Here is a 13753-nt window from a genome sequence, read left to right on the forward strand (position 1 = left end):
CTGATTTTTTTTTTAAATTGTCTTTATCAATGAATGTATCTCATTCATAGTCTTAATATGCAGTACTCTCAGGTGTGTAGTATTAGTTGTTTGTTAGTTACAAGATATAACTTTAGACTTAAAATATAATCATTTTCTAATTTTCCAGGAATCTCATGTACAGTGCATCCAGTGGATCGTTAAATTCATTCATGGCCAGCATAGTCCTAAAAGAATTTCTTTTCTTTATGACTGCTTAGCAATGGCAGTTGAGACTGGTCTTCTTCCACCCAGGTATGTTTATTGGTGGGTGTAAGCAATCCAAAGAATTATTATTTTTTTATTAATGTTTGGAAATTGATCGAGATTGTTGTTGTAAAAGGATAAGGAAATGAAGTAGGAAGTTAGGTTCAATAAGCAATCCTTAAACCCTGGCCAGGTGGCTCGGTTAGAGCATTGTCCCGCTATGCCAGGGTTGTGGGGTTCAATCCCCCATCACGGCACATAAAAGAATCAACCAGTGAATACATAAATAAGTAGAACAACAAATTGATATTTCTCCCAGTCTCTCTCTCCTTTCCTCTCTCTAAATCATAAATTAAAATTAAAAAGAACAAAAACAAACAATCCTTCATAATACCGCAGGTTTTAGTTTCTAGGATACAGTATTCTTTTTGTTCCACTTATTTATGCATTCATTGGTTAATTCTTGTATGTATCCTGACCTGGGATCAAATTCAAACCTTGGCATAGTGGATGATGCTCTAGCCAATGAGCTACCCAGCCAGGGCTAGGGTACAGTATTCTTAGAATTGTAAAGTTAGAGGCTCAAAAACAGACTGGCTTTGCCTTTCAGCTCAGGGGTTAAAATCACTCACTCTAATGAGCTTGTTCTAGTTAACATTTGCTGCACTTAAACACCATCCTCTAAACAGTAATAATCATTACTAACACTCATGGTGGTTGATTGGGCTTACGAGGCAGTTTTTTCTCAGAGTCTCATTCTTACAGTCAGATGGTAGCTAGGACTGCAGTCATGACAAAGGCTTCTCCATTCGTATGTCTGGTGATTGATGCCGGGCTATAATCTGGGACCTCAGTTGGGTCTGTTGGCTGGAGCCTGCACATGCCCTCTCTGTGTGACCTGGACTTTCTCAAAGCATGGTGGACTGTAAGAGCAAGCATTCAAAAGAGGGCCAGGCCAAAGCCGTATCGTCTTGCTTTGGAAGTCATACAGAATCCTTTTGCCATGGTCTGAGGCCTGTCCAGATTTAAGGGAAGAGGAGGTAGACTCTCCTCCAACTTCTCCCAGGCAGAATATCAATCTCACATTTCAGAAGAACATAAGGATCCAAAATCTTGTTGCAGCCATCTTGGAAAAATACAATCCGCCACAAGCTGATAGATGGTAAACGTTTAACCATCTATGTTTAGATTTCTTTCCAGTAAAAATGTAGAGAACTATTTAGTTCTGCTTTGTGTTTATTCTTTCATACAAGTAAAATCTATAAAATACTATACATACTTTTCAAAAGTGTGCTTGAATAATAACACGCTTTTATGAAAAATACTTACTGTGACAAATATAGTAGCCAGAGTGTACAGACCTTGGCTACTAGAGAACTTGTAAAATTCTGTCTAATTGGAATGTTGTTGGTTTCTTTCCTAGGATGGTTTGTGAATCCCTGATAAACACTGATACTCTTGAATGGGAAAGAACACAACTTTGGGCCCTAACTTTTAAACTGGTTCGGAAAATAATTGGTGGAGTGGATTATAAGGAAGGTATTTTTTTTTTTAACTAATTATAAAAAGTAACCGCTATCAGGCAAGATTAATTTTTCAGTTGTAGATATCTTAATTTCAGATGGGAGAAATTAAGTGGAAGCATTTACAAAACTTATTTTGTGTTGTGTATTTCCTAAAAGGATTTAAAATGTTTCCCTCAGCTCCCTGCACTCCCCAACATAAAAATGCAGGTGGCTAATATGTTTTTATGATGAGTCAGGAAGTTGCCAAGCAGACTTTGAGTTTCTTCATGCCACAGATCTTATGAATTTGGGGCCTTTTTCAAATGAAAGCACAGAGGATCGGTGTGTGGAACTGAGAAGGGATGTAGACATCAACTGATGGAGGGAGCAAGCCCTACTTCACCTTTACCTTGACCTTCCTTGCACAGGTGTCCTAACTTAATTAGTATCTTTCGCGCTCTGCTCTTACCCAAAAACAGCAGCATATACTTTCTAAATGTGTCTCATATTGCAGTATTTCAATAGCTGCAAAAGCTATTCTGCTTCATTCAAGCCATTTTTGTTATTCCCCCCCCCCTTTTTTTTTAAATTCTTTACCATGCTAGTGAGGAGGAACACAACATTTTATTTATTTTTTATTGTTAATTCTCACCCAAGGGTATTTTTCCCATTGAGTTTTTTTCTTTTCGTTTTTGTTTTTTTTTGTTTGTTTTTAGAGTGGAAGAAAGGGAGGGAGGGAGAAGGAAGGGGAGGAGAAGGAAGGGAGAGAGACATCAATTGGTTGCCTCCTGCACACGCCCCGAATGGGACGGGGATAAAACCTGCAAACCAGGTATGTGCTCTTAATGGGGGAATTGAACCCAAGATCCTTTGGTTCGCTGGCCAATGCTCTAACCATTTATCCACATTGGCCAAGGCTGTTATTTTTCTTTTTGAAAGAATTATCAGCACCTGACCCTGTGCTTTATTTCTCTATTTTCTGTAATCTAAAATGAGTTAGTTGATAATTATTTATTTGAATTATGATTTAATACAAAATTTATTCTAAGAAGTTTTTTCTGGTTATTTTTCTCCTTATTTCAGTTTCCTTAGCAGGTTAATGTGCAGTTTTTACTTTTTATTTATACTGCGCTTTATAATGGTTTCTGATTTCTCTCATTTTTATATTTTCTCTATCTTTTTTACAAGATTCGTCACATAGTTTATGTTCAGTAAATGCATATTGAATGAAATTTCTTCTCTGTGTATCAGATTCTGCTCTGAAATAATGCAATTTGTAATAGTATAAGCAAGGGGATGAATGATTAACAGAAAAACCTTGTAGGGTAAATTTGAAGGAGTATGTGATGGATGAGAATGGAGAATAAAGTTAGAAATGCCAAAGGGAGTGAGCAGAAAGGGTCATCTACCAGAAAGTTAATATTTTTGTTCATATTTTCAGATTATTTTCAAGTTCTATTCAAATATATTTCTGTCTGTAAACCCAAATCAAGCTTTTTTTGATCACACACTTCTGTTCTGAAGCTCAAACAAGTTTAGCAGAGTGTGGAAAGTTTAATTTTTATTTATTAGTAACTTTCATTGTTGATTGATATGACAAGGCATTCTTTAGAATTCTATTTTGGAGCATGACTTATCTCTTGGGTTAATGTTAGGGACTTGAATATTAGCTCTCGAAGAATTGAGATGTGGTTTTGAAGGGAACTTTTTTATTAGTGTGTAATCTTGAAACCTTTAGATGTTTGGCACAGGGGGGACATTACTCAATTTTAACCTATGGATTTTTTCTTCTATCAGGGTGTTCGAGATCTCTTAAAAGTGATTTTGGAGAAAATCTTGACAATTCCCAATACAGTGAGCTCAGCTGTTGTACAGCAGCTTCTAACAGCAAGAGAGGTAATTTAAACCTTGATCATAGCCTCAGAAAATAGTTACATGCAGTTCTGTGCTTTTAAAACTCATGGTAATTTGTGGAATGTTCCATTTGTTTACTTCTACAAAAATCACTTTTTTTTGAGAGTACATTTATTAAAGCTGGGGACAGTGAAACAAGGGAGGGCTTAGGATAGAAGGAGCAACAGGATAGAGCCTCGGTGGGGCTGCTTCGGCTCATTGGAAAGTCAGAGAAAAGGGGCCTTGGAGACAGGTTCAGGGGGTGGGGGGATGTTAGCTGCTGCCCATTGCTCCCCTGGTTGGAAGTCTCCTGGGGAACTTTAAATCACTTAGTTTTAAGGATGCTATTTTACTTTTTATATTTTGATTAATTCGTGGTTTTATAAAAAACAATAATATAGATGTTGAAGTACTTCCAACCATTATAAGATGTCAGACTATGGACCACGTAAAAGTTCATTGTGCTTTTTGCAAGAGTTGTTACATTGGTCTCTTGCTCTCCTATTGGAGTCTAATAATATTTAAAGCATTTTCAATGTTATTTACTAACCATCAGCAGTCGTTCCATTGTTTATTAATCTTCATTTTTAGAGATTCTTCACATATAAGTGAATTCCTTTGTGCTGTAGTTTAAACCCAATAAATTACTGAAGTAATATGTCTACTTTTTAATATATTGTTATTGTTGCATTAAAGGGCTCATCTGTAGGACTAGTCAAGAATAATAATATTGCCCTTTTATTTTTCTCAGGTTATAGCATATATCTTGGAAAGAAATGCCTGTTTGTTACCAGCCTATTTTGCAGTCACAGAGATCAGAAAACTGTATCCTGAGGGAAAACTTCCACACTGGGTAAATTTGATATTACCCCAAATTTTTAATAGCATTTTTTATAAAAAATAGTTACGTTAATCTTACTTTTTTGGGCTTATTTTTAAAATGCTTAATTTTATCTTTAGGTGCTATGTCTTTTTTATCAATATATATATATCTTAAAATATATTTTTATTGATTCAGTGAGGAAGGGAGAGGGAGAGAGACAGAAACATCAATGATGAGAGAGAATCATTGATTGGCTGCCTCCTGCATGCCCCCTATTGGGGTTAGAGCCAGAAACCCAGGCACGTGCCCTGACCAGAATTGAACCATGACCTCCAGGTTCATAGGTCGACATTCAGTGGGTTCATAGCCCATTGTGCCACACTGGCTGGGTATCATTATTTTCTGTTTCATTTCTCTGCTGTCCTGTTGCCACAATTTATATATCACGTGGTAAAATATACATAACTTTATCAGATAGCTAAGGACATTGTGGTATCACTTGGCCTAATTCAGAGGCAGAGGAACTGGTAAGTAATTGTTTAGAAGGAAGCAAAAGAACACCAACTTTTGAGTAATTCCAATGTGCCAGGCTTTATACTAAACCTTTACATGTTATCTCATTTTATGTAAATGATCATTATATTCAGAGCAGTCTTGATTTTATACTTGCTTGTTTATTTGTTTTGTTTTTAGTTACTTGGAAACCTAGTATCAGACTTTGTGGATACCTTCAGGCCCACAGCAAGGATAAACTCCATTTGTGGTAGGATTGTAATTTAAAATACACTAAACAGTGTGTGGTTTTGAATGACTATGGAACAAAGTGTCTTACACATGTCTTGGTGGCTTGTCATTTTGTAACTCTAGGACAGCGGTTCTCAACCTGTGGGTTGCGACCCCTTTGGGGGGGGGTCAAACGACCCTTTCACAGGGGTCACCTAAATACATCCTGCATATCAGATATTTACATTATGATTCATAACAGTAGCAAAATTACAGTTATGAAGTAGCAACGAAAATAATTTTATGGTTGGTTGTCACCACAACATGAGGAACTGTATTAAAGGGTCACGGCATTAGGAAGGTTGAGAACCACTGCTCTAGAGCTTACTAGCCTTTGACTTGTTTTCAGGTACTTTGTGCTGAATGAAGGGAGGGAAGAGCAAATGTCTGGACTGGGTCTAAGCTTCGAACAGAACCATCGTAGATGTATATCCTGGTGCTTAGAGGGAATTTTGAATAGAGCTAGTAAAGCATCGTGGAATCTCTACCCAACTGAATATCATTACAGACCTGTCCCTCGTGTCCACAATACACAAAACTATCAGGCTCTTTTAGCCCATATCAATTCACATCTTTGCTCTCTATTTCACTTATTTTATTTTCTATTTTTTCATGTTTTTTTAGATTCTCAGAGTTTTCTTTTAAAAATAAGCATGTGATTTGGCAGTGTTTGCAGTGCGCATATATATTCCTGAATTATTTCTAGACATCATGTTGGCCTCGGTCTGTCTGGGAATATAGACCATTATTTAGCCAATAGTACTTCCTATGAGCCGGGGCTATTCTGCAGACTGAAATTCAAAAATAAACGAAAAAAACACCATACAGATGATTCTCAGGCTTCTAGCGTTTGTAACTGAGTGGATATTTATATCATTTAATGAATTATTGAAATAATGCGGGTTTGAGAAGGATGATGATGAGTTCAATTTAATACTTGTTGAGCTTGTCGTACTCATGAGCCATCCAAGTGGCAGGATTCGTCAAGCAGTTAGATATATGTCCTGGTAGTCATATGCTACAACTAAGGCATCTAGGAACATCATGCTTGAAGTCAATCATGTTGACCCTATACTAGAAAGTTCTGCAAACTTTTTCTGTAAATGGTGATACAGTGAATACTTTGGGTTCTGTGGACTATTCAATCTGTTACAGCTACTCAGTTCTGCCTTGGCAGTGCAGAAGCAGCAGTGAACCATTTATTTAGTTTATTTTTGTATTTCAGTCTGCAGAATAGCACCAGGCTCATAGGAAGTGCAATTGACTAAACTTCACAAAAATAGGTAGCAAGCTGGAATTGACCCATGGATTATAGTTTGCTGACCTCTGTCCTAGATACTTGGACAAATGCAACATGTTTGAGTTTGGAAGGCCTGTACAAATTGGTGTCAGACTTTGTGGATACCTTCAGGCCTACAGTATGTTCACAATCTTACCTATTGGTCTCCAGCCACCTGAACTAAAAGTAAAGACAATTTCCAAATTTTCATCTAATTCAAACATTTTTTAAACCCGCATCTGGTTCGGCACAGATGTTCATTAAATATTTGTAGAGTGAATGAAGGACCAGTATTGTGTTAACACTTACTTAAAAACCTTTTTTGTAATACATACAGGCCGCTGCAGCCTTCTGCCAGTTGTAAATAACTCAGGAGCCATGTGTAATTCATGGAAATTGGATCCTGCAACTCTTCGTTTTCCTTTGAAAGGCCTGCTGCCATATGATAAGGTATGTTGCTAAATGTAATGGAACTTTTGGCCTAACAGCCTTCACCCTGTAATATATGTGTGATGCTAAATTGTCATCTCTTCATAGACTAGAGAAGTAAATATTTATTTTTTAAATTTTTATTTATTGATTTTTGTTTTAAAGAGAGAGAGACAGACAGACATTGATTTGTTGTTCCACTTATTTATGCATTCATTGGTTGATTCTTGTCAACTATTGGTTTTGAGGACCAAACCCACAACCTTGGTGTATCGGGACAATGCTCCAACCAACAGAGCTACCCAGCCAGGGACGAAGAAGTAAATATTTAATGAAAGATAGTGTGTGGTTTAATGTGTGATTCCAGTATACTCTGGTTTGTGATATTTCAGGTGTTTAGGCTCTAGTGGTCCACCTCTTGCAAAGTACTTGGAATTAGAAAACTGACTTTAAATTGATTCTTTGTTTTCATTCCTTCTTCACAAAGGGAAGACCAAAAATGAATTTGCATTGTCTTTAAAATTTATAGAGTGAGCCTCATATTTGTTAGATTTTTAAAAAGGGGGGACGGGACACAAGTGGAATAGAAAACAAAGGGAAAAAAATCCACAAATATTAGTGAAATGAAATGAGGTAAAAACATAATTCTGTAATGAGATTTGATAGATCATTGTATTATTTTGGGTGTTGGATTGATAACAGAGCAGGGTATGGGGAGGGCTGGATATTGTTCATGTACATGTTTTATGTCAAAAGTGATATGTAGAGTAACTAGCAAATTTGTTCAAAAGTAAGGAGGATTAAATAGTGAATGTAAGGTGACAATCTGAGCTCTTGGCATATTAGTCAGAAAATTTTGGAATGTGAAAATGTGGTAAACTAAATGGAATTTACTTTCACTTTCATCATGATAGCAATAATAACAAAAACAGATGAATTTATTGTGTGCTTACCATGTGCCAGGCAGTGTTCTAAAAACTTTACTTTGTGAAATTATTATTTTTAACTATCATCTTAATATCTCCATTCTACAGGTGATGAAACTGAGACACAAAATGGGTAGTAACTTGACTAAGGCCCATGTTTAGGAAGTGGTAGAACCAGAATTTGAACTCAGGCAATATGATGCCAGAACCTACACTCTTAAACCCTGTGCTATCAAGTCACTTGTCCTCTCCAAATTTGGAAATAGTGTTTGTTATCACTTGTGTGAGGTGATTGGAAACTGCCTCCACTTCTCTTTGATTTGATTTCTGAGCAGGAAATCCTTTCCTTACAGTGAAGCGTGAGACTTTCATGTGGCCAGCTGAAGTCATTTTTTAAGTTTAGACTCTGTCTGACTTCGGGCAAGTCCCTCTGCCTTATCAAATAAGGGATGGAATAGATTAATTGCGACGAGCACTAAAATCCTATGATTTTTTTTTTTTTTTTTTTACTAGATACTGCCTACAGTGTGCAGGTAACAAGTGCCTTTAGAGGATTTTTTGATCCCAATTTCAAATTATTTGAATTTACTTTAATCTTGAAGCAATAATTATTTTTTATTTTCTTTAAAGGATCTGTTTGAACCACAGACTGCTTTGTTGAGATATGTATTGGAGCAGCCTTATTCCAGGGATATGGTCTGCAATATGCTAGGTTTAAATAAGCAGGTACTGTACTGTGATGGAAACCTAGTAAATTCTGTGTAAAATCCGCACTATTCTTTTCTCTTTTCTTTGCTATAGCTAACTGAGCAAAACAGTTAAAACTATTTGGTGATTTTTAAGAAATATATGATTTATTAAACAATGTATTGTTCCTATCATATATATATATTGCTTTCAGAATGTTTAAATTAAAAAGGAGATATTTTGAAAGTTGATTTATTTTGCATTGCTTTTTTTTCTATAAGGCCAGTTTCAAGTATACCTTTTGCCAGAGAAACCTACACATGGCTTAACCCTAATTTTTTATTTTTGTTGTTGTTTGGGTGTCCTTTTTTATAACCCATAGTATCTTCAGCATGGCCTCATTGCTGACTTTTTTGGGGGTGGGATATGTTTTTGGTGGTTTAACATGTGGGGGGGTTTGTGCTGACTCTGGGTTCCTTGAGGCTGGCCTCATAGTCACTGTTTTGTCTTTTCTTTTTTTCTTCCTTTATTTTTGTTCTGTCCTGTCTTGTCCTGCCCATCCTCCAATGCTCTAGACCTTGAACATTGCTCAGGTATGTTCACAACCTTACTGTTGTATTGTGACTAACGATACGCTGGCCGCTTTGTAGCCACTGATTCCGTTTAGAGAATTCATGTATGGTCGGGGCTTGAAATTGGCAGGACCATGCTAAGACCAAGGCCACTAAAACAAATTCTTCTTGGGATATGAGAGTTGTTTTTGGTGGATTGTTTTTGGTTTTGGTTTTTGGTGGTTTTTTTCTTCTTTTTTTTCTTTTTAACAAAGAGACAACACCTGGCACACAATAAAGCCTGTCACTTTTTTGATGGGTTGTTTTTCTCCCCACTCCATTTTACTGTTTTTCATACTTTAGGGCTGAAGCGAGCCTGGTGGAATTTTTAGAGATGGAAAGATTTGTGGTGGCCTTTATCTTTCCAGACTTTTAAAACATAAATAAATAACAACATCAATAAAAATACTTATGTTGCTTTGTCTTAAAAAAGAAAAATTAAAAACAAAACAGAGAAAAAGCACTTTAATAGAGATATGTTACTTTTAAAAGTTGGAGTGGTAAACCTTATACAGAGAAGGATTTTTTTGGAAACATGGGGATTGACTAAGAAATGTCACACTCTTAGGTGACCCCACACCTGCCTGACAAACACCCTTCTTGTCAGTCTCTGCCAGATGTGTCCTCCTAGAGCGAGCTCCTCTCAGCTGACGCTCACCTAAGGCGGGAGAAGGACACTGTGGCCAAACTTTATAAATCAAACTTTTATGCAGTCCCAAGTCTGTTCCCGGACTTTTCACCTTGGAGACTTTAAGCAAAATAGTGGTTCCAATTATTTTTGTTAAACATTTTTGAGCCCAACATTAAAATAGACCAGCTTTTTTCTTTTAAAAAGACGTTCTTGTCTAGGCTATATAAAATAGCGTTACTGTTTGCAATACTATAGTGAAGGTTGTGCCAGTGCTTCCATTTATAAAGCCCTATTTTTAAGGACATATAGCTTGGCCATAAAACTTGCTCAGTGTTGAAACTTTGCATGCCAAACCTCACCCTGGTAGCAGTATCTCTCTTATTTAAGTTTTTTCTTCTGAAAAATTTACCAAGTTTCCTTGTTTGAACAAGCCTTTGTACATGTGAAAAGTGAAACTGCTTCACAGTATATGACAGTTACCTCAAATAATCAGTTTGTCAATTTAACACTTTAAATACACAGTCATTAATTCTGATCAACTTTCACTTGAATTAGAGGTAAGTATTTAGTTAACTTTGAAAGAATGCTTTATGCTGCTTCTTAAAACTAATTTTTGCAATGAACTTTAAATCCAACAACTCAATTTTTTTACAGTTGGTGGATAAATATACCAGTGGTCATTTGAGCTGCAAGTACCCTCCCCCAGATAGCCTTAGCTATCATTTGCTGCTTTCTTTTGGGGGGCAGTTCTTCTCAAACCAAAAATTGACAAAACAACTCAGAGAAGAGTATCTCTGATCCAATCATTTTAATAACAAGTTTCAACCTAAAAAAAGTTTATGACTAAGACATAAATCCATAAAAAATAAAGTTTATAATGGAAATGCTGACAGAACATTATTATTATTGGTCCCACTGAAGTGTAAACATTGTCAAAACTTTACGATTCATCAGTAGTTGTTTTGTAGAAAACTGTAGTGAGTGAACTTGTAGATGGAAGATATGTGCTGAATTGACTTATATGTTATTTTCACCATCTGGAAAGTAAAGAAAATAAGAACACACAGTATAAGAAGCATATGATTAAAAATAAGCAAGTTATCTTACCACGTCTTTTATCATTACAAAACTATATCCTGCACTGTACTTTCTTGTCCTTTCTCTAGCAATGCAGTAATTAATGAAAGCTTGAAACCTTTAAAGAGCTGTCTATATTGCATTTTCCAGTAGGAATTGGGCTATATTTTATCTTAAAATTGGTCACATTTAGAAGGTCATAAATAGCCCAGTTCTGTGACCAGCAAAGTGGAATGTTCACAGTGGAAGAATACTGTTTTGCGTGTTTACACGAGTTTGTGTTCTTTCTACTGAATAAGAGCATTACAAACCATATGCTACTCAAGTTCTTGTGTGGTGATGTATGAACTCTTGCTACCCTGAGACAGTGAAGTACTAGACTAATCACTGTTTATCTTTGAAAGGCACCATTAAAGTGGTATTAACTGGCACAGCGCTTCAGTTCTTATTGGCAGAGAATAAATGACATACAAAAGGGTATTTTTTTCCCAGCTGGTCCATTGTTTTCTATCTCTAACCAGCATTGCTCACTGGTTAGAGCATCGGTCTGCGCATGGAATGGTCGTGGGTTCAATTCCAGTCAAGGGCAGGTATCTGGGTTGCAGGTTCAAACTCCGGCCCCGGTAGGGGCGCGTGCAGGAGGCAATCAATTAATGTCTCTCTACATCCATGTTTCTCTCTCTCTCTCTCTCTCTCTCTCTCTCTCTCTCTGTCTCTCTCTCTTCCCCTCTCCTTTCCACTCTCTCTGAAAATCAATGGAAAAAATATTATGGGCTGAGGATTAAATAAAATTTGTTTTCTAGCACTGAAATAATTATTTAAAGTTAATTAAGTCCACCTAAGTACATGTTAAAATTTCACCACAAAAGCTGTACCAGAACTGTTATATAAACATGTTAGAGGTTACTTAGCTAGAATATGTTTAAGACTGAAAAAAGCCTTATCATTTGCCATTTGAAGTCATGATGGAAAAGAATCAGGGGCATGGGTAAGGGTTACTGTTAATGTTTCTCAATGCTTCAGCTTTTTAATAAGATCGGAAAATTTAAAATGTTCCAATATAATTTGAGCTATTATGCAGAATGTGAATTGTTAAAATATTGAATTTAGATTCATGTTGTTAAAAGAGGTTAAAATATGCATATAGAAATAATGTAAACTAATTCAACTTATATGCTTATATAATGAAGACTTAAATTTATAAAAGTTTCAGAAAAGTTATGAGTAACCATACACATAGTGTCCATTGGCTTACAGAATTACTATAGCGTAGTGACTGATAATTAACCTTTATTTACAGATTATTTAACTGCTTTGCAAATTTTCATTTGTTCTACTTTGTAAAATAATCTATGTGATGGAGAGTCTTAATTTTAGAGTACTTACCTTAGTAATTGAAAACAAAAGCCAAACTTCTATTCTAAAGTAGTAGCACAGATTGGGGGGGGGGGGGGCATTATTAAAATTGGCAAGTAAACAAACATGTTTAAGCTATCCCTAAACTTGGTTTGAGAAATATCCTTGGCTTTAATCAAAAATACCTGGGAAATATAGAGTTAATCCTGAGAGATGTTCTGCCACCCTCATCACTGGGGCAGTTAGGCACCATAGAGATTCCTGAGTGATTTAATTCTTTACAGAAAATTTGGATCTCATCTTGAGTCGTGGTATATATGGAAATATCATCAGCTTCAACTAAATTTCCTTCTTTGTCAAAATCTTAATATTTTTGGTTTTTCTCCTTAAATCATTAACTGTATGACCATCACTACACCCCTAAAATATATAGGTAAAAATCCAGTTTTTTTTAAAAAAAGAAATAGCTCATATTAAAAAGGTTAACTCCTGAATGATTCAGATGCTAAAACCAATTTTATTTAGTTTTCTCTTTTTTCCTAAAGCAGATTGATGAAAGACCATCATGGATGGAGGAATAGGTGACAAATTGGTTAGTTTCCAAACTAGAAGCAAATTCCCACCACTAATGGAAAAATTCCTACTGGAAATAATGGCTTTACTTCTTTTCACAAATTTTTCTGACTCTTGTATACTTTGAATGACCTCACTCTAAATTTGTGTTGTCTGACACATTTCTTAGGTTGTTGGTGGTTGGCAGAACTAGTGAATTTCAAGCCCTGTACACAGTAGTTTTGCATGCTGATTTAAGAAATAGTTTGTAGTGTTGTCCGTTGCACTTTGCTCTGCTTCATAATGATAATTACATTTGGAGGAAAAGTACTGTAGTCTCAACTGGTGGTGTTACTATTGCTCTTTGTAAAACTGTAATGTGGTTGAACTGTGAACATGGCATTGTGTTTTTGGAAAAAAATATGAAACAACCATTGATGCTTAATGTTTTGGAAAGACGTATGTTTTACTTGCATGCTTTAAGAAAGTGCAGCTATCTTGAAGCTTTACAAGTTTGGAGCTGGCAAAGAGCATGCAAAAGAGGGGATGCTATTCATTATGTTTTGTTTTTTTCCAAATTCGTCCCCATTTTGCATTTTTCCCCCTAAATTTAAAGAAATCATATCCCTTTTTCATGGCAAAAGACGAACAATTACATCTAAAGTTTAGAAGGAAAGCATGTATATTAGTAATTGTATTCACTAGAAAGGCATCTAATTGCCTGGCTATTAAGCCATATTATATATTTTACAAAGGAAATATGAAAATGCATAAAGTATGGCTAACATATATCTTTTGGTAAAAGTATATATTTTTAAATCACTTTAAAATGCGTAAATCATTTTGCCTCTAGAAAGGGAAGTTGCATTTTCATTTTTAGTGTTTAAACTCAGTTCTTTTTCTTGTTTTAGAATTTAAAATAGTCTAATTTACAATTAAAGCTGCATTATGTTTGACTTCTAAAAGAGCAGAGATG

The 13753-nt window shown here is 35.7% G+C and overlaps 1 protein-coding gene across 12 annotated transcripts in view; it reads left to right on the top strand.

Annotated features, from left to right (window-relative positions):
- MED23 (mediator complex subunit 23) overlaps nucleotides 1-13753 on the top strand; it is a 56485-nt gene that overhangs the window by 3978 nt on the left and 38754 nt on the right. For 7 of the 12 annotated variants that reach the window (XR_002828140.1, XR_002828139.1, XM_023750269.1 and 4 more), the window contains exons 4-11: nucleotides 149-273; nucleotides 1649-1760; nucleotides 3528-3626; nucleotides 4375-4476; nucleotides 5140-5209; nucleotides 6846-6958; nucleotides 8494-8589; nucleotides 9126-9143. Coding sequence is in view for 10 of the 12 variants with exons in the window: in XM_023750269.1 (XP_023606037.1) it covers nucleotides 149-273; nucleotides 1649-1760; nucleotides 3528-3626; nucleotides 4375-4476; nucleotides 5140-5209; nucleotides 6846-6958; nucleotides 8494-8589; nucleotides 9126-9143 (735 nt within the window). In the remaining 2 variants the exon portion in view is untranslated. Of the gene's footprint in view, nucleotides 1-148; nucleotides 274-1648; nucleotides 1761-3527; nucleotides 3627-4372; nucleotides 4477-5139; nucleotides 5210-6845; nucleotides 6959-8493; nucleotides 8590-9125; nucleotides 9144-13753 lie in introns of those variants that run through there. The other 5 variants (XM_014451921.2, XM_023750264.1, XM_014451922.2 and 2 more) reach the window with 5 other exon arrangements.

This window comes from Myotis lucifugus, unplaced genomic scaffold (assembly GCF_000147115.1).
Source record: "Myotis lucifugus unplaced genomic scaffold, Myoluc2.0 scaffold_11, whole genome shotgun sequence".
Lineage (NCBI taxonomy): Eukaryota > Metazoa > Chordata > Mammalia > Chiroptera > Vespertilionidae > Myotis > Myotis lucifugus.